This window comes from Anser cygnoides, chromosome 29, assembly GCF_040182565.1.
Source record: "Anser cygnoides isolate HZ-2024a breed goose chromosome 29, Taihu_goose_T2T_genome, whole genome shotgun sequence".
Lineage (NCBI taxonomy): Eukaryota > Metazoa > Chordata > Aves > Anseriformes > Anatidae > Anser > Anser cygnoides.
This window is the reverse complement of record NC_089901.1, coordinates 1,182,450-1,206,841: the sequence shown is the minus strand read 5'-3', so window position 1 is coordinate 1,206,841 and position 24,392 is coordinate 1,182,450. Positions and strand designations below refer to the sequence as shown.

Below are 24,392 nucleotides of genomic sequence, written 5' to 3'. Positions count from 1 at the left end.
CCTCCGGGATCTAACTGTGTTCCTGTGGAAATGCCTTGGAACTGCAGGGAGATGCTTGGGAACTCTGGGGAGACTTGGATGTCTTGGGTACATCCCTGAATTGTCCCAAAAGATGTTGAGGTTCCCAGGAGACATGTGAGGATGTCCCAGGGAGGTGCAACAAGCTCCTCCCTGAAGAAGCAAAGCATTGCCCTGGTTCACACCAACATCTCCCTTAGGCACACAAGCACATCCCGAGGGTACCCAGGCTGCTCCATGCAGCACACAGGCATCTCCCTGGAGCACCCAACAGTCTCCCCACACCACCAACCTGTCTTCCTCGCAGGACCCAAGCACCTCCCCAAAGCACACGATCTTTTTCAAGGAGCATTCAGGCACCTCCCTGGAGAAGACAAGCACCTCCCTATTGAAAGCCAAAATCTTTGCTGGGAGCACAAGCATCTTCCTGGAGCACCCTCCACAGCACCAAAGCATCTCCGTGGAGCACCCAAGCACCTCCCAAAATATGCTAATATATCCCCAGAGCTCCCAAGGAAGTTCTTTGAGCATCTGAGCAACTCCCCAGGGCATTGAAACATTCAAACATTTCCCAAGGTCATCCAAGCATCTCATAAGAATATCCAAAATTCTCCCCAAGGAAACAAGCCCCTGCTGAGAGCCACCCAGAGCACCCCAAGTCCCATAGCACGTCCTAGCTCACCCAAGTCTCTCTGTGGGGCAAGCAAGCATCTTCCTAGAGCACCCAGGCATCTCGCTGGTTCCATTTGCTGGGACAGCTATGCGTGTCCCCAGGACACCCAAACACCTGCCTGGGGCATTGAGGAACCTTCCTGGAGCATCCAACTGTCCCACCAAGCCACCCTGGTTTCTCCTGGAGCATGCATATGAGCCAGCAGTGTGCCCTGGCAGCCAGGAGGGCCAACCGTACCTGGGATGCATCAAGTATGGCATTGCGAGTCGGTCGGGGGAAGTGATTGTCCCGCTCTGCTCTGCGCTGGTGCGGCCTCACCTCGGGTACTGTGTGCAGTTCTGGGCACCGCAGTACAAAAAGGACATTAAACTGTTGGAGAGTGTCCAGAGGAGGGCGACGAAGATGGTGAAGGGCCTAGAGGGGAAGACATATGAGGCGCGGCTGAGGTCACTTGGCCTGTTCAGCCTGGAAAAGAGGAGGCTGAGGGGGGACCTTATGGCTGTCTACAACTTCCTCGCAAGGTGGTGTGGAGGGGCAGGGGACCTATTCTCCGTAATCATCAGAGACAGAACCCGCGGGAACGGTGTTAAGCTGAGGCAGGGGAAGTTTAGGCTGGACATCAGGAAGAGGTTCTTCACCGAGAGGGTGGTCGCACACTGGAACAGGCTCCCCAGGGAAGTAGTCACTGCGCCAAGCCTGTCTGAATTTAAGAAGTGATTGGACTGCGCACCTAGTCAGATGGTCTAAACTTTTGGGTAGACCTGTGCGGTGCCAGGAGTTGGACTTGGTGATCCTTATGGGTCCCTTCCAACTCGGGATACTCTATGATTCTATGTCTCAGGGAGCCTTTGGGACTCTCTTTGAGCAAGTTCTGATGTGATGGCAACTCCAAAAGATGACGTGAGCCTTCAGGCACGGCCCTTTTAGGAGGGAAATGCTGTTCTGGAGGGCAGCTGTGTCACTCAAGTGCCCAATGCCTGTCCCTGCCTGCGGTCCCAGCATGGCCACACAGCAGCACTGGCACCAAGCTGCAGGAGCAGCCAGGCCTTACACCGCCAGCAGGGCTCAGCAGGAGAGGGTGGCAGTGGCAGGAGAGCAGCTCTGCATTGACCCAGTGCTGGTGCTCCCGGGCTGGACTGCTGGGCCACGACTCTTTTCCCCTCCACCTCTGCACACAGGCACTGTCCCTGCAGCCACAGAAAAGGCCTCAGAGGAAGGACATAAGACAAAAAGGCACTTGAATTCGTTTAAATACATAAGCAAAATGAAGAATTATATTCCTTTGTGGATAACATTTGAGAAAATAAAATTGGAAAAAAAAAATTCAACAATAACAACACAAGAACATAAGACCCAGGGGCTTCGCCTATCATGAGTAACATTACGAGTGATTTACAGAAGAAGGCGGGCAATCTATTGCGCAAGAAAAACACCCAGACATCACTTTCCACACGGCAACCTTGATCTTCTGGTTCCTCATGCTGTAGATGAAGGGGTTCACTACTGGAGGCACCACCAAGTACAGAAATGCCAGAACAAGATCCAGGGAAGGGGAGGAAATGGAGGGGGGCTTCAGGTGGGCAAAAATGACTGTGCTCATAAAGAGGGAGACCACAGCCAGGTGAGGGAGGCACGTGGAAAAGGCTTTGTGCCGTCCCTGCTGCGAGGGGATCCTCAGCACGGCCCTGAAGATCTGCACATAGGACAGTGAAATGAAAACAAAACACCCCAATAATAGAAAAGCAGTAACTGTAGTAATATGAATTTCCCTTAGGTAGGAGTCTGAGCAGGAGAGCTTGAGGATCTGGGGGATTTCACAGAAGAACTGGTTGAGGGAATTGCCACAGCAGAGAGGCAGTGAAAATGTATTGGCAATGTGCAGCACAGCGTGGAGAAAGCCACTGCCCCAGGCAGCTGCTGCCATGGTGGCACAGGCTCTGGTGCCCAGGAGGGTCTCATAGTGCAGGGGCTGGCAGATGGCAACGTAGCGGTCATAAGACATGACAGTGAGAAGAGAAAGTTCTGCTAAATTGAAAAAGATTATCAGAAAGAGCTGTGCAACACATCCCACATAGGAAATGGCCCTGGTGTCCCAGAGGAAATTGGCCATGGCTTTGGGGAGAGTGGTGGAGATGGAGCCTAGGTCGAGTATGGCAAGGTTGAAGAGGAAGAACTACATGGGGGTGTGGAGGCGGTGGTCGCAGGCTATGGCAGTCATGATGACCCCGTTGCCCAGGAGTGCAGCCAGGTAGATGCCCAGGAAGAGCCTGAAGTGCAGGAGCTGCAGCTCGCGCGTGTCTGCGAATGCCAGCAGGAGGAACTCGGTGATGGAGCTGCTGTTACACATTTCTTGGCCCTGGACAAGGTGGTATGTCCAAAAGAAGAAATGACATTGTAAAATTCAAGGACTTCTCTTACCAAAATACTTTGCATATCTCAAAGAGCAGCCACACACAACACATTCTTTCGCATTCCTTTCACAGGAAGAGCTTTCTGCAGCTGCTTGGCTTACCTCTGGTTGGTGCTCTGAGGGTGCCACAAGAAGCAGGGGGCTGTGCTGTGGGCTGTGCAGCAGTCAGTCCTGGTCTGCAGCAAGAAGTAAAAGGGAACTGGGAGGGATCTGAGAAGTCCACAGGCCAGGGACATGTCCCTGCTGCAGGACATGAGGAGAAGGTCAAATAATTCCCTAAGAAACAACAAAGGTGATGTCGATACCGTCTGTACGCTGAGGTGTGTGAGGTGCCCCAGAGCAGCAGCAACGCTCAAGGAGCCTTAGTCTCTAGTACAGATGTTCCTACTCCATTGCCATCCTTCTGCCTCAGCACGTGGGCAGGAAAACGAAGCAGATTCTAAAAGTGCACTGCCTTCAGGTACCTGTTGCTGAGCAGTTCTGCTGTGCAGTGCCCTGGGGAGGTGTGGGGCTGTGAGCAGCCTGCCCCAGGCAGCAGGCTCTGGGCAGCAGCAGGACCCTGCCCTGCCGTGCCATGCCGTGCCGTGCCGGGGGGGCTCCTTCCAACCTCAGCTTCTCCCCGCAGCCCCTGGGCAGCTCCCCTGGCAGGCTGAGTGCTGAGCCTGGCAGGCGGCAGAGGCCCTGCCCCGCCACACAGCCCCTGGGGCACAGCAGGGACCCTGCTCTGCACCACAGCCCTGGGCACCCCTGCCTGCACCCCCGGCTGCACAGCCTGCAGCCGGCCCCAAGAGAACAGAGCCCTCGGGCCCTGCACGCTCACCCTGCAGCACACAAGTCCTGTGTGCCCTTCAACTCCAAAACCGAGCGTCCTCCTGACAGCTGCCATCGCCTGAGGGCTGTGCCAGCTCCAGGAAAGCCTGGCAGGGTGCGCAGCGGCATTGCCCTGCACCCAGACACTTACCAAGGGGAGGTGGCTGTGAGGATTTCTCCCTCTGCCAGCTCTCCCCTGCTTTTCTATGCCAGGCTGCCCTGAACCTCTCTCCCCCTCCTCTCCTCTCCCCATGCCAGCTGCACGCAGTGCCCCCAGCCCTGCTGCGCCTGGCACAGGAGCTGCTCGTGGGAGGCTGAAGCAGCTTCTCAAGTAGTCCAAGTCTGATGCAAACTGCAAAGCCTCTCCCAGTGTTAACGGTGCCACTGAGGGACATTACAGACAAAGCCTCCCCATGGACTTGTTAGAGCAGAAAAGTGCAGGCAGTGATGATGGGGAGACCAAGGCCCAGGAAAGGTGGCCCTGATGCCCAGTGCACAGTGGGTAAGAGTTTGGGTGGCCCCCGCTGCCTCTAGTGCAGCCCCGTAAAGAGCTAGCCTTGCTCCCTCTCAGCATGTCCCACTGGCTCCTATGGTGTCCTCGTAGCACCCACGCCTTCTCCTCAGGGTCCCCCCTCAGCTGCTCACGTCCAGCCCTGCCCTGATGGATGCAGGTATTCTGCCCCACGTGCAGCACTGGCCACTTCTCCTTGCCACCTCCAGGGGGTTTCTGTTGGCTGAAGGCTGGACATTCCCAAGGTCCCCCTGCCCTGAAGCTCCCTTTTGTCTCCTGGTCATAGTTGGGTGCTGATGGCTCACCGTGATGGTGGTGACTCTCACAAGGTAACAACGTGAGGAGTGTCAGGACTCTACAGGCACTAAGGGAGGCCCTTGTTCAGTGGAATTTCCAACCCACGGAAGAATTACCATGAAATCCATGTCTAAATCACCCAATGACACTACAAAGCAAGCAAAGCCAGGACCAAACTGAATGAATGCTGGGCTTGTTCTCTGCTGGGGTATATTCTGGGAAAACATATACCTGTACAGACACACAGACAAAATGGATCCCTCCAGCAGCTGGACTTGGACCCTCTGTCTAACCAGGAGCTTGCACCACAATCCCCCCCCATTCCGTAAACTCCCAAACTATAACGAGTCTCCCCTGTACAGAATTACTGAGCCTTTGATGCTGGGAGGCAGCAAGCTCCCGCCGTTTATCTGCCTCCTTCTCCTGCTCGTTTTGGTCAGCAGTTCCTTTCTCAATTCGTGCCAGCCTCCTGCCACTTGGCTTACTTCCAGTGTGTCAGGTTGGACCGTTCATGAGCTTGATGAGGAGATGATAGACCAAGGAGGGAGCAATGGTTTGAATTCCAAAGAAGGGTAGATTTAGATTAGATATGAGGAAGAAATTCTTTTCTTATCTGGGTGGTGAGTCCTAGGAAGAGGTTGCCCAGAGAAACTGTGGATGCCCCATCCCAGAAAGTGTTCAAGGGCAGGTTGGATGGGGCTTTGAGCAAGCTGGTCTGGTGGAAGGTGTCCCTGCCCGTGGCAGGAGGGGCGGAATTAGATGACCTTGAAGGTCCCTTCCAAGCCAGTCCATTCTATCAGTTGATGCTCAAACATCAACCATCTCCCTGCATCCCTGTCCTGGTTCCAGTTAAGACAGAGTTAATTTTCCTCATAGTAGCTGGTAGGGTGCTATGTTTTGGATTAGGATGAGAAGAGCGCTGATAACATGCTGATGTTTTAATTGTTGCAGAGCAGTGTTTACACCAGGCCAAGGACTTTTCGGCTTCTCACTCTGTCCTGCCAGCGAGCAGGCTAAGGGTGCAGCAGGAGCTGGGAGGGGACAGACCCAGGACAGTTGACCCAAACTGGCCAAAGGGGTATTCCATACCATCTGACGTCATGCTAAACAATATATAGGGGTGGCTGGCCGGGGTGGGGGGCCGGCTGCTCGGGAATAGGCTGGGCATCGGTCAGCGGGTGGTGAGCAATTGCATTGTGCATCACTTGTTTCTTACACATTATTATTATTAATACTATTATCATTATCATTATTATTATTATTGTTATTATTATATTCCTGTCTTAATAAACTGTCTTTATCTCAACTCACAGGCTTCACTTTCCCGTTTCCTTCCCCAACCCAGAGAGGGAGGGGGGAGGGTGAGCGAACGGCTGTGTGGTGTTTAGCTGCCAGCCGGGTTAAACCACAACATGCATTCAGCTCTGGGGCCCCGAAATCAAGAAGGGCATGGAAGTATTAGAAGGAGTCTAGAAGAGGCCAAAAACATGACAGAGGGGCTGGGGCACCTTTTCAGTGAAGACTGGCTGAGAAAGCTGGTTCTCTTCAGCCTGGAGAGACCCTATAGCAGCCTTCCAGTACCTAAAGGGGGCCTTTAGGTAATGTTTTAAAACTAAAAGAGGGTACTTTAAAATTGGCCTCCTCTGCACCACAGAGCCCAATCTCAGCTTCCGCTTTGCCACAAGCGTTCTGCATGGGCGCTACAGGGCCTAACTCTCCCATGTCCTGCCCTGGCTCTGCCATCCTGCTGGGCAGGGGAAAGGGTGGTGAGAGCAAAGGGATGCATTTGGGTGTGGAACGTGGGGCCTGGCAGAGACAAGGAGTCGAGGGAGAGGACAGGGTAAGGAGGCAAAGGCAGCACGAGCGGTGGTGTTGGTGCGGGGCCACGTTTGTGCCAGGAGCGTGAGTGGGCATCAGGTGGCAGGAGGCGAGGGTGATACTGTAAAAGCCAGTCAAAGGAACTCTCTAAGACTCAATTTGGAGTTTTAGAAAGCAGGCGTTCTTTTACTGAGGTGCTGGACTTAGTGGGGATCACTCCACCTAGTGTGCTTACAGAACTGTTTGAGCTATAGGGGTTATATACAATCAAAACATACATGTTAATCAGATTTCCCCAAAACATATTCATACTATTTCCTGTAACTCATTAAAATCAGTAAATGTCTCTGACCCATGCACATTTGTTTCCACTGGTGGTCTTTCAGGGGTCTCTGGTGGTCATCGGTAGTCTTCCTCACTATGTTCGTTAGTTGAATCCAGTTCTTGTCCATGCTTAAGCCATCTAAATCTTTCTTCTCTTCTTCTTTCATCTTAGGCATGCATACAAAGCTTAGTTGCTTACACATCCAAGGATATACGCATAGCATGAGTTCCTCGCCTAATCTTCTGACACATCCTCTAGGCCTGGGTCAGCTTGCCCTCATTCTGAGATACAAGTCTGGAGGCTCTTATAGATAAAGCTGACTAATTAGTGAGTAAGGTAACATCAGGGATGAAAGTTTCTAAACTTCCTTCTATCTAACAAAACCTAGTAAAGGTTTCACCTATCTGCCAATGAAGCTTTTCAAATTTGATGCCATTGTTCTGTCAAGGAAGAGACCATTTTTCCTTTCAGCTTGCTATCGAGAGGAGGCCAGGAAGCGCCTCCCAAGGCCGCTCCTGCCAGCAGAGACAAGGCCATGGCCGAGGGGAGGGGAGGAGGCTGGAAGGGCGGTGGTGAGGTCCCTGCCGCTGTTCGGCCTGGTTGCCCCGCAGGAGATGTGCTGGCCGGCAGGCCTTGTGAGGTCACCCAGCGCGTCACAGAGCACCCCAAGGCAGCAGGGATGGCACTGGAGAGGCGGGTGGCAGAGCGCAGCCAGGGGCTGGCTGTGGGTCCCCTCTGCTGCAGCCGCCTGACGGAGCGTGGCAGGAGGAGGGCAGGCAGGGCTCGTGGCAACCACGCTCAAGGTTGCCTTGCCACAGGCTGCTGCAGAGCTCGGGCATGGCCACCACAGCCCCAGCCCCTTGCAAGGCACCGCAGCTGCTGGGACAAAGGCAGATCCTGATATAGAGCCAAAAGAAAAGGAGGTCATTGGTGAATAAGCTGAACAAGACTGGACCCAGTACTGACCCCTGGGGGACACCAGCAGCTACAGGCCTCCAACTAGACTCCACACCACTGAGCACAACCCTCCGAGCTCTGCCATCCACGCAATTATCAATCCACCTCACTGTCCACTCAGGTAGGCCATGCTTCCTGAGCTTGTCTATGAGGATGTTATGGGAAACAGTGTGAAAAGCCTTTCTGAAATCAAGGAACACCACATTCACTGCTCCCCCCTCATCTGCCCCGCTAGTCGACTCATCATAGAAGGCTATCAGGTTGGTTAAGCGTGATTTCTCCTTGGGGAATCCATGCTGACTACTCCTGATCAACATATCCTCTACATGCTTGAAGATGACTTCCATGACCAGGTTCCGTTGCGGTACATTTCAGAATGGGCAGTTTCTTGTGAAACTCTTGGATTTGGTGAATAAATCTCATTGCATTTTCCAAGGAGAAGAGAGCCTCTCTTTCCCACCTTGTGATGTTCTGCATCAGGGGCAGAACAGCTCCATACATGACAGCAGGCTTGGACCGGACTGCAGGAAGAGCAACCAGGAGGAAAAGAGCCTGGGCACAACCAGGAATGCCATATGAGCCGGCAGTGCTAAACACGGATATGGTCATGTCCACGCTGGGCTGCACTAGGAGGAGTGTGTCCACCCAGGCAAGGCACTTCTCATCTTCCATGACTGCACACTGGTGTGGCCCTAACTGGAAGAGTCTTTCCCAGTATGAGGCTCCTTTTCTGAAGGAATAGTGAGGAATGGAGAGGGTTCACAGGAGGTGTGCCAAGACAGGGCTAGGGGTCATGCGTGTGGGGGCTGAGAGCCCTGCGCTTCCTAGGCCTGGTAAAGCTCAGGCTCAGGGCACTCTTGTAGGAGCTCCTGAGAGCTGGAAATCTGCTTTCAGAGATGGTGGCCCATTTTGGGTAGGGAGAAAGAACGTGAGAAAGGAAAGCCACCACAATCTGCCGTTTTGGAGGTCCAGCATGGTGATGAGGAGAAAGAAATGGCACTCCAAGGGCAGTGCTGTGGTGACTGCCAGGGAGTCTGGATCAGCCCATGGCTTTGTGTTTCAAGTCAAAGACAGTGAGCACAAGCAGTTCCTAGTATGGGTAGGGAGATGCTGCGGTGGGGAAGCAGGTTGGATGTCCCCAGGCTGCAGGGAAAATGGTTCAGGCATGGGGCAGGATAGGACAACCTGTGGGGAGACGTCCAAGGGCACTGACAGGGCTGGAAGGCCCTGACAGAGCAGAGGTCTTTGTCCCCTTGGCTCTGACTGTTGTCTCTGCCACTGGGGCCTATGAGACGACACATTGTGCTCCTGGCACTGAAACCATGTGGCCTCCCTGCAGCCCTGTGCACTGGTGTTGTACTGTTGTCCTTTAGCTGCCATCACACAGCCCAGATCCCACTGCCCCTTGAAGAGCAGCATGAGGAACAGAAGCTCTCTTCCCAGAGCTGGGTGTCAGGCCTTGGTGTTTGCTTTGATAAAACACATGAAGGTTTTGCTCGGCATCAGGGCCACCTTTACTTTGCCTTTGCCTGCCTGTCGTCACTGCCTCCCATTTCCTTCTCTAACAGGTCCATGGGGGAGCTGTGGTGGTAATGGCCCCCAGTGGGACCAATTAACACTCCCAGAAACTTCAGCATTTCTTCTGGCCTTCCCTTCTTGTGCGCCCGGCGCTATCTCCTCTCAGGACCAGAGGTCCACGGACTCAGCACCAAATACACCCTGGGGCTCAGTACAATGCAGAGAGCCCTCCTGTGCCCTCCTTCTGCCCAGCAGTTCCTTCAAGGCTTCAGGGCTTGTACATCTAAGTGGGGAGATTTCGGGAGGGTAGCGAATGAGGCAGATTTCAATGAACAGTTGATAACAAGAGAGTTTTCCCTTCAGGTTGGATTCTTTCTTGATGTATTTCAATTCCCTGCCCTCTCCCTTTGCTGTTGACCCAGAGGGTCTCCTAAGGAGGCCTGGTCAGCTTGGAAAAGCGGTCCCTTGAGGCCAGACAGTCTGTGGGCAACCTTGCTCCTCACCTCCCCAGCCCCACCATTTCTCTCAGGAGCCACCTGGGACTTGCAGCACTTCTCCTCCCATCAGACTTCTCCAGTCGGGGCTGCAGCTGCATGTTACAGCTCCTTTGCACCAACTCCCAGACCTTTTCCCCACAGAACTGCCTGCACGCAGGCACAGAAGGATTGCTCCCCATTGAAAACCAACCAAAGTTAAGTGTGATGCAGTTCAGTAAAACACTCTCCTCAGCTGTGTGCCCAGTGCAAGCTGCAGCTACTGACGGTCACCTTCCACAAGGGATGGCCATACAAGAACTGTTTTAGACAGAGTGTTTGAGGTGATGAACATGTGCTCTTTTTAAAATTTTATTTATTTATTTTTATTTTCTTTCCTATGTTGGAATAGTTTGTTCACCCTTCCAGGCAGACCTTGCTAGGTTCAGAGGCCCCTCTGTACTGGGGCTGGGAGCTGTCAAGAGGACCTGTGGGAGACCGGAGGCCCTCAGGAGCTGCAGGTGGAGGCTGGGCAGTGTGTCTCAGATCATCAACACTGGCCATTATTAACTATTAAAACAAAGGAAAACAAAATCACAAAAATTGTAAAAGCGGAAATGTACATCAATCATAAACTATCAATGCTTTAGAAGTTTGCCTTTATTTCTGTTTAGTTTTGTTTTCTTTTTTTTTAATTTTTATTGACATTTCAAAACATTTCTAGTATTGTTAGGCCAACACCATTAAATAAGATCATTCTGCATCTTGTACAAAGCCCTGTGACCCGCCCCCCCTTGCCCCCCCAAATCTTATCTGCCCATGCAAGGTCCATGACAATTCACAGTCTTTGCAGAAAAGTAAATAACACCGAGATTTTGACCTCGCTGCACAGATGGAGGAAATCAGGGCCATGAACCTGCATGCAATATTCATTTTTCCAGGTGAAAGGAAAGTGTGGCAAAAGTAGAAACGATGCTCAGCTGTCCTTTAGGGCCAGGACAGAGTATGCATTCCCTTCAGACAGGTGAAGAGACGGAGTTCACCTGCCTGGCTTTAGATGGTCCCCTACAGCACAGGAGGATTCAGGCCCCACAGCATCTCCTCTGTCGCCAGCAGAAATTGGGCCTGAGGTCAAAGGACCACAAGGCATGTTGTCAGGGACCTCAGGAGGCCTGCAGCCCAAGTTGTCACAAGCACAGCCAGAACAGGCTGTTCAAGGCATGATCCTGTTGCATTTTGCAAAACCAGCAAAGATGGAGACTGCACAGCCTCCAGGTGACGCCTGGCTGAGCTCATGGTGAAAAGGCTTTTTGCCTTCTCTCCAGCCTGAAGCTCTCCTCTTTCAGCTTCACAGCTGTTGTCTTTTGTCCTCCCACCCTGAACCCAGCTGAAGATCCTGGCTCTGCATCCTCCACAACCCCCTCAGAGCTACAGCCAGAGGAGGTCCCCCTCGTCCTGCCCTTCTCCAGGCTGGACAAGCCCAGCACCCTCAGCCTCTCCTCACAGGCAGAGTGCTCCAGAGCATCTTGGGGGCCCTGTGCCAAACCCGCTGCAGCTTGCTGACATCCCTCCTGTCCTGGGGACCCAAAATCTGGATGCCGTCTTCCGGATCATCCCTTCCCTGTATCCCCTGGCCTTTCCCGGCTCACACAGCCCAGGATGCTGCTGGCTGTCCTTGCTTGGTACAATTCCGTTGTTATTATTCTCCCTTCCTTTTCTGTCCTCTTCAACAGTTTTTACCTCAACCAACAATTTCTTTCCATTTTCTGGTTCTCTCCCATATCCCTGAGCTCAGAGGAGAGGGAGCTTTTTGGCAAAGACTAAGGCAAGAAGAACGCACTGAGTCCCTCAGCCCCATCTGTGCCCGCTGCTATGAAATGACCTCTTTGGCACTGAGGAGACGTGGGGGGGTGCCTCCCATGACTGGCGTGTTGGAATGGAAGGACACGGGCTCTTTAGGAAGGACAGGCTAAGGACACGAGGAGGGGGCATTGCCCTCCCTGTCAATGAGCAGCTGGAGTGCCTGGAGCTCTGCCTGGGGACAGATGTGCCTTAGGGAGGTTCTTGGGTGCCCCTGTAATGCTTTTATACCCCAGGGAGGTTCCTAGTGCTCCAGAGAAAGCCTTGGATGCTCTGTGGAGATGCTTTCGGTTCCCAGAGACATATCTGTGTACCCCAGGGAGGTTTTAGTGAACCATGGGGAGGGGCTGGAGGTCCCCATGGGGGATCTCGGCTATCCCTTGAGGTGCTTGTGTATCCTGGGGAGATGGTTCTGAGTTCCGTGTCAAGACTTGGGTGTCCAGGGCAATCTTTGTTTGTACCAGGAGGTGCTTGTGTGCCCTGGGGAGATGTTACAATGCTCAAAGGAGATGCCTGGGTGCCCCGGGGGCATGTCTGGGTGCTCCAGGGACACGCCTGGGTGCCACAGTGAGTGCGTTATTGCTCCAAATAGATGCTTGGGTGTTCTCAGAATGTACTTGGATGCCTCTGGGAGATGCTTGTGTGATCTGGGAATTTCTTGGGTTCATAAGGGATTGCTTGCACACCCCAGGGACAGGCTTTGTCATCAATGGGAGGAACCTGGGTGTCCCACAAAAGTGCATGGATGCTTTGGGGAGATGCTTGGGTGCTTCAGAGAGATTCTCATGCGCTCAAGGAAGGTTGTCTGGGTCAAGCAAGGAGATGCTAGCGTGCCCTGGAAAAATGCTTGGGGATTCCAAGGGGATCCTTGGGTCCTCCAGGAAAGTGCTTGTGTTCCCCAGGGAGATGTTTGTCAGGTTTCTCCAAGGAGGTACTTCATTGCTGTGTGGAGATGCTTGGGTCCTGCAAGGATTTTCTTGGGTGCCCCATGGAGATGCTTGGGTGCCCACGGTTGATGCTACTCTTCCACAGAGAGGTGCTTGGGTCTTCCAAGAAGGTATTAGATAGAAGTATGGAGATGCTTGGGTGCTTGAAGGATATTCTTCTTATTTAGGGTAAATTCTTGAATGCTCTAGGTAGATGCCTGATATCTCCAAGGAGGTGCTTATGTGCCCTGTCATGATGCGTGGGTGCTCACGGGGACATATTATGACCCTTCTAGGTGCTTGTGCACCACATGGAAGCTCTTGGGTGCCAAGGGAGGTGCTTCCCATCGCCAGTGAAATGTCTGTGTGCCCCAGGTGGTGGTATGGAGCCCTGGGGAGATGCTTGGGTTCTCCACTCAGATGTGGGAGTGCAGTGGGGAGACTCTTGGGTACTGCCATGAGGTGCTTGAGTGTTCCAGGGAGGTGCTTGTGTGCTGCAGGGAGATGCTTGGGTGACCTGGGGAGAATTTGGATGCTCCGGAGAGGTGTTTGTGTGCCTCAGGGATATGTTTATGTGCTCTGGGGAGAAGCTTGTTTGACCTGGGAGTATTCTTGGGCTCTCTAGGAAGCTGTTCAGTTCCTCTGAGAAGACACTTGGAAGCCCCAGGAGGTGGTTGGGTACTGCAGAGAGCAGTTTGTGTGGTGCAGGGAGGTGCTGGAGTGCTCCACTTGTGCTGCTGAGTCCCTTAGAGAGCTGCTTGGTTGCCCCTGTGAGATTCTAGGGTGACTCTGGATGAAATTCTGACTCACAAGCAGGTGATTCCGGTCCCCAGCAAGGTGCTTGGTTGTCCCAGGAGGTGCTTGTGTACCATGAGAAAAAGCTTACAGACCCCGAGGAACTCCTTGGGTGCTCCAGGAAGGTGTTTGGATTGTCCAGGGAGATGCTTGTGTACCCAGGGAGATGTTTGGCTTACCCAGGGCGATGTGTGGTTTCTCCAGAGAGGTGCTTCATTGCTGGAGGGAGATTCTTGGCTGCTTGAAAGATATTCTTGGGTGGCCTTTGCAGATCCTTGGGCACCTACAGGTGTTGATCTGGTTGCCCAGGGAGGTGTTTGGTATACGAAGGAGATGCTCTCAAGCATATCCTTAGGGCACCTAAACACCTCACTGGAACACCAAAGCCTCTCTTTGTATTATCCAAAAATCTCCCCAGGGAAGCCAAGCACCTCCCTGGAACACTCAAGCACCTCATGGCAGTACCCAGGAATCTCAAACCCACACTCCTACATCTGAGTGGAGAACCCAAGCATCTCCCCAGGGCTCCATACCACCACCTGGGGCACACAGACATCTCACTGGAGATGGGAAGCACCTCCCTTGGCACCCAAGAGCTTCCATGGGGTGCACAAGACTCTCCTTAGGTCATTCAAGTATGTCCCCGTGGGCACCCCAGGGAACATCAGCATTTTCCTTGTGGACCCAGGCATCTCCTTCTAGTACTCAAGCATCTCACTGCGGATGCACTGAAAAATTGTCCCAGACCACTAAAGGGTTGTTTAGAAAAGTCAAGAAAATACCAAGAGTGCTTAAGCATCTCCCCAGGGAACCAAGGTACATCCTTCAAGCACCCGAATACCTCTCAACCATCTCCCCAGAGAATGCAAGCAGATTTACTGAGGAACAAATGCACTCACTGGAGCACTCCTTTATCAGTCCAGCGCACCCCAGCACCTCTGGGGAAAAGAAGGCACCAACCAGGAGCACCCAAGCAGCTCCCTGCAGCACCTGACTGTCTCCCTGGACACACAAGGATCTCCCTGGAGCATGCAATCTTTAAGAGCCAGGCTCCTGCCCTGGAGCACCCAAGCACCTCTCGGGGAACACAAGCACCTCTTTGGGCACCTGAGCATATCCCCAGGAAAACCAAGCACCTCCTGATCATCTCCCCACGGTTTGTCCAGGGAAGACCTTGGATGGACCTCCCTGGAGGACCCTCAAATATATCCTGGGAACAACAGCGTCTTTCTGAACCACTGAAGCAACTTGGAAAAAAAAATTCCAGGAAGCCAAGCATTCCATTGGAGCTCCAAAGAATGCCCCCGGGGCAAACTCCCTGGATCAGCCCTGAAGAACCTTGGAGGAGACAAGGATTCCCCTGGGCACGTCAGGCCCTTCCCAGGTTACACAGGAACCTCCCTGGAGCACCCTGGAATCTTCCTGGGGCAACCAAGGAGATCCTTTGAGAATCCAAGCATTTTCCTGTGTCACCCCGGCATCTCCACTGAATACCCATTGAGTCCATCTTTCAGGGAACACAGAGATCTTCCTCGGTAACGCAGGCATCTCTGGTGTATCCTCGGAGAACAAAAGCATCTCAGTATTTCAGTAGCCAAAAAGCACACTTTCCATCAAAGCATCTCTCTTGGGAAAACAAGCATCTCCCTAGGGAACAGAAGCATCCTTCTGGAGGAACCAAGCATCTCTGCACAGCACTCAAGCCTCTCCCTGGAGCTACACAGTTCTTCCCCAGGCACATTGCTTTGGAACACCAATGGAAACATTTGGAGCTCCCTGCAGCAGTTTCTTTAAGCATCATTGCAGGGCACACAAGCATGAACATTTTAGGGACCCAAGCATTCCATAGGAGGAGCGAAGTGTATCCTCAGGCACCCAGGGATATTCCTGAGGAACCAAGCACCACCCCAGAGAACCCAGGCATCTTCCTGAGTCACTCCAGCAGCACCAATGAGCATCCACTGAGTACCACCTCTCAGGAAACGCCAAGATCTTCCTGGGCAGCCCAAGCACCTCCCTTGGAAACACAAGCACGTCCATGGGGATCACAAGCATCTCATGCCAGTAGCCAAGCATCACACTCACCATCAAAGCATCTCTCTGTGGAGAGCGGGCATCTCCCAAGGGAACAGAAGCATCCTGCGGGACAAACCAAGCATCTTACTGGACACGGAAGGAACTCCCTGGGGCAGCAATGAATGGCCCCTGCGAACTCCAACATTGTTCAGGACATGCCAAGGATTTCCCCAAGAAACCCAAGGGTCACCCTGGAGCACGCAAGCCTTTCCCTGGAGCTCCAAAGAAACTCCCAGGAACACAGCTCTGTCCCTGAGGCAACAAACATTCTCCCCAGGGAACCCAAGCTTCTTTTTGGAGGACACAGGCACCTCCCTACGGCTCTCATGCACCTCACTGGAGCACAGAGAATTTGCACTGTCTAAACCTCTCACCTCCTGATGCACTCCAACACTGCCCAAAGGCAGACAAGCATTACTTTGAACCACCCACAGACCTAAAGAGACAAGCCAAGCACCTCCTTGGAAGAGCCAAGTACCTGCCTGGGGAACAGTAGCATCACTCGTGGGTGCTCAAGCATCTGCATAGATCACCCCGAACGTCTTCTGAGCACCCAGGAATCTCCCTCCAGCAATGAAGCACCTCTCTGGAGAAACTATTCGTGGGCCTGGGTCAGCCAACATCTCCCCGGGTACACAAGCATCTCCCTGGGGAAGCATTTTCCCATGGCACCCAAGCACCACCTGGGGGACCCAAGCACATCCTTGGGGACCACAGGCACCTGCCTCAGGGTCACATGTACCCCCAGGTGCACACAGACCTCTCACAGGGGCACCCAAGCACATCCCTAAGGCACTGCACAACACACTTGGAGCACTCAGGCATAGCCCTTGAGGATGCAAGCGGCTCTCTGCAGTACCCAAGCACCTCTTGGGGCATCCAAGTGTCCCCTAGGGGAAGAGGAGCATCTTCCTAGAGAGCCCAACGATGTTCCCAGGGCACACAAGTATCTCCTCAGGGCAAATAAGAATATCCCTGGGACACACAAACACCTCCCGGGAGCACCCAAAGTTCTCCCCAGTCACCCAAGCATCACCCTGCAGCACACAAGCACCTCCCTGGAACACCCAAGCACCTCATGGCAGTACCTAAGAATCTCCCCAGCACACTCCTACATCTGAGTGGAGAATTCAACCATCTCCCCAGGGCTCCATACCACCACCTGGGGCACACAAACTTCTCACTGGACATGGGAAGCACCTCCCTTGGCACCCAAGAGCTTGCATGGGGTGCACAAGCACCTGCCACAGTCATTTAAGTATGTCCCCGTGGGCACCTGGGCATCCCCCAGGGGACACAAACACCAACGTGCAGGAGCCAAGCATCTCCCCACAGCACTCCAGCATCTCCCTGGAGCCAAGCATCACACAGAAAGCACCCAACCATCTCCCTGGAGCACCCAAAATCCTCCCTGGAGAAAAAAAGCTTTGCCCTGGATCAAACAAGCCTCTCCCTTGGGCACACAAACGCATCTCCTAGGGTACACAAGCATCCCCAGATAGCACTCAAGCATTTGTCTGCAGCCACCAAGAAACTTTCAGGATCACCAGTCCATCCTCCTGGGACAGCCAGGAAACTCCCTGCATCACCCAGGTGTCTTCTTGCAGAAACCAAGCATCTCCCTGCACACCCAGGGAGCATCTGGATAGAGCAGCTAAGCAGCCTGGGGAGCAGCCAGAATATTCTTGGCATAGCGAAGAATCTCCATGGAGCAAGAAAGCATCTCCTGAGGCACCCAGGCATCTCAGGGGAGCACACAAGCATCTCCTCTGCACACACCAGCAAATCCTTTGAGTTTCCTGGGCCATTCAGGCTCACACTGTGCTTCAGCCCCTGCTCCATCGCTCACTCACCTCCCTGTCCTGCCCTGCTCCACTCTCAGAGCTGCTGCCAGGGGCTTACGTCCCGACTGGGGTCTGCCCACAACCCTGGCCCTTTATCCCAGCTGGGCTGCCGTGTCACGGCCCCACTGTGACACCTGGGTGACACAGACACTGCTGCCCCCCGCCCACTGTGACACCTGGGTGACACAGCCACCGCTGCCCCCCTGCCCACTGGGACACCTCGATCACACAGCCACCGCTGCCCTCCTGCTCACCAAGGTTTCTCCTTTCAATACCCAACCACCTCTGTGGGACACCAAAGAATTTACAGGGCTACTCCCTCATCCCCTGGGGACACCCAAAAACATCCTGGGAGCACCCAACTCTCTCCACAGCACACACTACCATATTCCCAGGGAAGCCAAGTACCTCCAAGAATGCCCCACGACATCCAAGTACCATTCTGGAGAACCCAAGCAACTTCCTGGGGCACTCAGGCATCTCCCCAGAGAAAGCAAGCAGCTTTACGGAGCACACAGCACTCGCTGGAGCTCTCCGGTATCTGTCCAGGGCACCCCAGCACCTCCAGAGAAAAGGAGGCACCAACCGGGAGCACCCAAGCAGCTCCCTGCAGCACCTGACTGTCTCCCTGGACACACAAGGATCTCTCTGGAGCACTCAATCTTTAAGAGTTTTCTGCATCTTAATGGTTCAAAAAGCACCTCTCTGAAGCATGCCAAGACCTCTCTGGAGTACCCTATCTTCTCCCTGGGGCACCACGTAGATCCTCAGGACACCCAAGCATCACCCTGTGTCACCCATCACATCCTTGGTACAAACAAGCACCTTCCTTGACACCAAAACATAGCCCTGGAGCACCCGCGCCTCATCGCGGAGCACCCAAGGATCTCCCCAAGACATCCAAGCATCTTCCCAGGACACCCAAAATCCTTCCTGTCACCGCTGGGGCTGAAGGTCTGCAACACCGTTTGTGCAGCAGACACTTGGTTCCCGTTGTGCTGTGGGACTGCTGAAAGCCAGCCCCTGCTCGAGCAGCTGCTGAGCTCCAGCCCCTGCTAACGCTGCAGCGGTACTCTGGCCCTGCTCAGCCTCGCACACCGCTTCAGCCCCTGCTCCATGGCGCACTCACCTCCCTGTCCTGCCCTGCTCTGCCCTCTGCTGCCTGCTGCCAGGGGCTTCCATCCCGACTGGGGCCTGCCCACACCCCTGGCCCTTTATCCCAGCTGGGCTGCCGTGTCACGGCCCCACTGTGACACCTGGGTGACACAGCCACCACTGCCCCCCTGCCCACTGGGACACCATTCTTTGGACTCACAGCTTTGTCAGTGACACAAAATGTGTCAGATTCACCTCCAAGAAAAATATTTCTGGCATCTTCCATAAACTTCACAGGTAATGAATACCAAATAATTCTTGAAGTTTTAATTAAAAGTGTTGGTGCTCTTATTTCTTTCTTTGCTTCCTGTCCACGTTTAGCAAGTTTTCCTTTTCTTGTTAAAGGTCCACACATATGTCTTTCTCCTTCTCTAGTTTGGAAAGTTCTCTTATAAAGAGATCTTCCATTTCCAGCTGCTTGCTCTACTCTTCTGTTAAGAGGAATCCTCCTGGTTTGTGTCTTGTCCTTGTGTCTGGGTTTGCTTGGCCAGCTTTGTGTCTCAGCACTTCTGCTGAGCCTTCTCCAGCTCCATTGCCCTTCTTTTGCACAAGGCAAAGCAGAGGACTTGAGGTGAGCAGCCTTGGGCCTGCTGAGGGACCGGCTTGGAGGATTCCTTTGGGATATGGCCCTGCAGAGAGGAGGGGTGCAGGGAGATGGTTGATGTTTGAGCATCGACTGATAGAATGGACTGGCTTGGAAGGGACTCTCAAGGTCATCTAATTCCACCCCTCCTCCCATGTGCAGGGACACCTTCAACCAGACCAGTCAGAAATTCCACTGAACAAGGGCCTCGCTTAGTGCCTGTAGAGTCCTGACCCTCCTCACGCTGTTATCGTGTGAGAGTCACCACCATCAGGGTGAGCCATCGGCACCCAACCATGAACAGGAGACAAAAGGGAGCTTCAGGGCAGGGGGACCTTGGGAATGTCCAGCCTTCAGCCAGCAGAAACCCCCTGGAGGTGGCAAGGAGACGTGGCCAGTGCTGCACGTGGGGCAGAATACCTGCATCCATCAGGGCAGGGCTGGACGTGAGCAGCTGAGGGGGGACCCTGAGGAGAAGGCGTGCGTGCTATGAGGACACCATAGGAGCCAGTGGGACATGCTGACAGGGAGCGGGGCTACACCAGGGGCAAGGGGGGGCACCCAGACCCTTACCCACTGTGCCCTGACCCAGGAAGAGCCCTGAGCCCTGCTGGAGGGACAGGATCTCCCTTTCCAGGGTCTGGAGTCAGGGCCGGACTTCTGTACTTCATGGGACAAATCATGGTTTCCTCAGCACCAGGGCCACCTTTCCTGGGCCTTGGTCTCCCCGTCATCACTGCCTGCACTTTTCTGCACTAACAAGTCCATGGGGAGGCTTTGTCAGTAATGTCCCTCAGTGGCACCGTTAACACTGGGAGAGGCTTTGCAGTTTGCATCAGACTTGGACTACTTGAGAAGCTGCGTCAGCCACCCACGCGCAGCTCCTGTGCCAGGCGCAGCAGGGCTGGGGGCACTGCGTGCAGCTGGCATGGGGAGAGGAGAGGAGAGGGAGAGAGGTTCAGGGCAGCCTGGCATAGAAAGGCAGGGGAGAGCTGGCAGAGGGAGAAATCCTCACAGCCACCTCCCCACGGTAAGTGTCTGGGTGCAGGGCAATGCCGCTGCGCACCCTGCCAGGCTCTCCTGGAGCTGGCACAGCCCTCAGGCGATGGCAGCTGTCAGGAGGACGCTCGGTGTTGGAGTTGAAGGGCACGCAGGGCTTGTGTGCTGCACGGTCAGCGTGCAGGGCCCGAGGGCTCCCTTGTCTTGGGGCCGGCTGCAGGCTGTGCATCCGGGGGTGCAGGCAGGGGTGCCCAGGGCTGTGGTGCAGAGCAGGGTCCCTGCTGTGCCCCAGGGGCTGTGTGGCGGGGCAGGGCCTCTGCCGCCTGCCAGGCTCAGCACTCAGCCTGCCCGGGGAGCTGCCCAGGGGCTGCGGGGAGAAGCTGTGGCTGGAAGGAGCCCCCCCGGATAGCACAGCACGGCACGGCACGGCACGGCACGGCAGGCCAGGTTCCTGCTGCTGCCCAGAGCCTGCTGCCTGGGGCAGGCTGCTCACAGCCCCACACCTCCCCAGGGCACTGCACAGCAGAAATGCCCACCAAGAGCTACCTGAAGGCAGTGCACTTTTAGAATCTGCTTCGTTTTCCTGCCCATGTGCTGAGGCAGAAGGATGGTAATGGAGTAGGAACATCTGTACTAGAGACTAAGGCTCCTTGAGCATTGCTGCTGCTCTGAGGCACCTCACACACCTCAGCGTACAGACGGTATCGACATCACCTTTGTTATTTCTTAGGGAATTATTTGACCTTCTCCTCATGTCCTGCATCAGGGACATGTCCCTGGCCTGTGGACTTCTCAGATCACTCCGGGTTCCCTTTTACCTGTTGCTGTAGACTAGGACTGACTGCAGCACAGCCCACAGCACAGCCCCCTGCTTCTTGTGGCAACCTCAGAGCACCAACCAGAGAAAAGACAAGGAGCGGCAGAAAGATCGTCCTGAAATGCATGAGGCAGTATGTTGTTTGTGTGGTGTTTGTTGAGACATGCAATGAATTTTCATCAGAAAAGTCCTTAAATTTTACACAGTCTTTGCTTCTTTTGGACAGGCTCCCTTGCTCCGAGACAAGAAATGTGTAACAGCAGCTCCATCACCGAGTTCCTCCTGCTGGCATTTGCAGACACACGCGAGCTGCAGCTCCTGCACTTCACGCTCTTCCTGGGCATCTACCTGGCTGCACTCCTGGGCAACGGGGTCATCATCACTGCCATAGCTTGCGACCACCGCCTCCACAACCCCATGTACTTCTTCCTCCTCAACCTTGCCCTCAACGACCTGGGCTGCATCTCCACCACTCTTCCCAAAGCCATGGCCAATTTCCTCTGGAACACCAGGGCCATTTCCTATGTGGGATGTGTTGCACAGCTCTTTCTGATAATCTTTTTCAATTTAGCAGAACTTTCTCTTCTCACTGTCATGTCTTATGACCGCTACGTTGCCATCTGCCAGCCCCTGCACTATGAGACCCTCCTGGGCACCAGAGCCTGTGCCACCATGGCAGCAGCTGCCTGGGGCAGTGGCTTTCTCCACGCTGTGCTGCACATTGCCAATACATTTTCACTGCCTCTCTGCTGTGGCAATTCCCTCAACCAGTTCTTCTGTGAAATCCCCCAGATCCTCAAGCTCTCCTGCTCAGACTCCTACCTAAGGGAAGTTCAAGTTCTTGTGGTTACTGCTTCTGTGTTTGGGGGGTGCTTTGTCTTCGTTTTACTGTCCTATGTGCAGATCTTCAGGGCTGTGCTGATGATCCCCTCCCAGCAGGGACGGCACAAAGCCTTTTCCACGTGCCTCCCTCACCTGGCTGTGGTCTCCCTCTTTATGAGCACAGTCATTTTTGCCCACCTGAAGCCCCCCTCCATTTCCTCCCCTTCCCTGGATCTTGTTCTGGCACTTCTGTACTTGGTGGTGCCTCCAGTAGTGAACCCCTTCATCTACAGCATGAGGAACCAGGAGATCAAGGTTGCCATGTGGAAAGTGATGTCTGGGTGTTTTTCTTGAGCAATAGATTGCCCGCCTCCTTTTGTAAATCACTCCTAATATTACTCATGATAGACGAAGTCAATGGGTCTTATGCTCTTGTGTTGTTGCTGGTTTTTTCCAATTTTATTTTCTCAAATGTTGTCCACAAAGAAATATAATTCTTCATTTTGGTTATGTATTTAAACCAATTCAAGTGCCTCTTTGTCTTATGTCCTTCCTCTGAGGCCTTTTCTGTGGCTGCAGGTACAGCGCCTGTGTGCAGAGGTGGAGGAGAAAATCGTGGCCCAGCAGTCCAGCCTGGCAGCACCAGCTCTGGGTCCATGCAGAGCTGCTCTCCTGCCACTGCCACCCTTTCCTGCTGAGCCCTGCTGGCGGTGTAAGGCCTGGCTGCTCTTGTAGCTTGGTGCCAGTGCTGCTGTGTGGCCGTGCTGGGACCGCAGGCAGGGACAGGCAGTGGGCACTTGAGTGACACAGCTGGCTTCCAGAACAGCATTTCCCTCCTAAAAGGGCCGTGCCTGAACGCTCACGTCATCTCTCGGAGTTGCCGTCCCATCAGAATTTGCTCAAAGATGTGAGAAACTAAGTTGTGTTTTTGCAGTAGAGAACTAATTTTCTGTATTCCAATGTAGTTGTGTGGTCATAATAAGGAGAAATGTTATGTAATTAATTGGCAGTAGGGGGCCTCACTGTTCCAAAATAAGGTGGAAGCTTGAGAAAAACAGGATGAGCAGTGTGGGAACAGTAAAACAAAGATCACAGGTTTTCAAAACATAAGAGAAGGAAAAAAAAAAAAGAAGAAGAAGAAAAAAAAGGCAAAAGGGAGAAATTAAAGGGTTGGAAAAAAGAAAAATTTTACATATGTGGTGTAGAGGAGTGTCAAGTAGCTTGTGAACCTACAGTCCTCACTGTAGTACTAACAGTACTAAAACTAAGTGTGTATCCTCTTAGGGACGTTCCAGTGGGACTAGGACAAATACCTTATGTGAACTCCACCCTTACCAACAGAGAGATTAGGAGATTTAAGACTTTTTTTTGTGTGTGTGTTTTTTTTAAGAAACAAAGTCTTTAACTGAGGACCCTATAGGACTAGCAGAACAGTCAAATCTGTTTCAAAAGCCTGAACTTGTATTCCTGGGCGGGAAACATCAATCTTGAGTATGTTATTCACTGGAGAAGAATGTTTAGGGGGGGAATGATTCAGCAGGCAGCTGTGCAAGAATGGCTAAGAACTAACACCCCCCCCGGACCAAGAGTAATTCCGATAGAGCAGAAATATCCATTTAGCTAACTACAATAATAACAACCCACAACACAGAAATCCTATGAGAGACTCAGGGTCAGAATTAGAAGGTACTCAGGGATGAATCCTGAGGACCCAGTAGCCCAAGGGCTCTTTAAAGTCCATTTTGTGATTAAAGCCTGGCCAGATATGCAGAAAAAGCTCCAGAAGGTGGGACGATGGAGTGAACAGTGTATGTAGTATGAAGGTGTACGCCAAGATGGGAGATGAGACGGAAAAGCAGAGAGCAAAATTAATGGTATTCACAGCATACTGGGTAGTGAGGCAGAGGGTTGGAGATAGAGTGGACTTTGGGGAAGAGTTGGGCCTAGGATGGCAAGGAGAGGAAGAGAGATGAAGGAATGGCAGACAAGGAAAGCTACCTGTGTTGCAGCCTAAATCCTGGCAGGGACAGGCTTTGAGAAGATATTTTAAGTGTGGCCAGCACAGGGACTTCAAATAGGAGTATGCAGAGTGGAAGAAGGAGGAGAGATTGCTGATATAAATTCAGAATAGGGGAGTTGGGGCTTCTCAGAAAGCCAGTTCCCTGATAAATGAAGAAGTGTACCTCAAGGGTTCCTCCTGTTGTGGTTTAACCCGGCTGGCAGCTAAACACCACACAGCCGTTCGCTCACCCTCCCCCCTCCCTCTCTGGGATGGGGGAGAGAAACGGGAAAGTGAAGTCGGTGAGTTGAGATAAAGACAGTTTATTAAGACAGGAATATACTAATAACAATAATAATAATAATAGTGATAATGATAATAGTATTAACAATAATAATGTGTAAGAAAACAAGTGATGCACAATGCAATTGCTCACCACCCGCTGACCGATGCCCAGCCTATTCCCGAGCAGCCGGCCCCCCCACCCCGGCCAGCCACCCCTATATATTGTTTAGCATGACGTCAGATGGTATGGAATACCCCTTTGGCCAGTTTGGGTCAGCTGTCCTGGGTCTGTCCCCTCCCAGCTCCTGCTGCACCCCCAGCCTGCTCGCTGGCAGGACAGAGCGAGAAGCTGAAAAGTCCTTGGCCTGGTGTAAACACTGCTCTGCAACAATTAAAACATCAGCATGTTATCAGCGCTCTT

At 53.2% G+C, this 24,392-nt stretch overlaps 2 protein-coding genes across 2 annotated transcripts; one reads left to right on the top strand and one right to left on the bottom strand.

Annotated features, from left to right (window-relative positions):
- Positions 1–2,072: 2,072 nt before the first annotated feature.
- LOC136787370 (olfactory receptor 14J1-like) lies at positions 2,073–2,709 on the bottom strand. Its single transcript, XM_066984550.1, has one exon. It carries the CDS (start codon positions 2,691–2,693, stop codon positions 2,073–2,075), a length of 621 nt encoding a protein of 206 aa, XP_066840651.1. The 5' UTR covers positions 2,694–2,709.
- An 18,405-nt stretch (positions 2,710–21,114) lies between these two features.
- LOC136787369 (olfactory receptor 14C36-like) lies at positions 21,115–22,248 on the top strand. Its single transcript, XM_066984549.1, has one exon. The coding sequence runs from the start codon at positions 21,115–21,117 to the stop codon at positions 22,039–22,041; it is 927 nt and encodes a 308-aa protein (XP_066840650.1). The 3' UTR covers positions 22,042–22,248.
- Positions 22,249–24,392: the final 2,144 nt, after the last annotated feature.

What these genes read in the sequence shown, in the direction of transcription:
- LOC136787369 (XM_066984549.1), top strand. Translation starts at nt 21,115, where the DNA reads ATGTGTAACAGCAGCTCCATCACCGAGTTCCTCCTGCTGGCATTTGCA.
- LOC136787370 (XM_066984550.1), bottom strand. Translation starts at nt 2,693, where the DNA reads ATGTCTTATGACCGCTACGTTGCCATCTGCCAGCCCCTGCACTATGAG.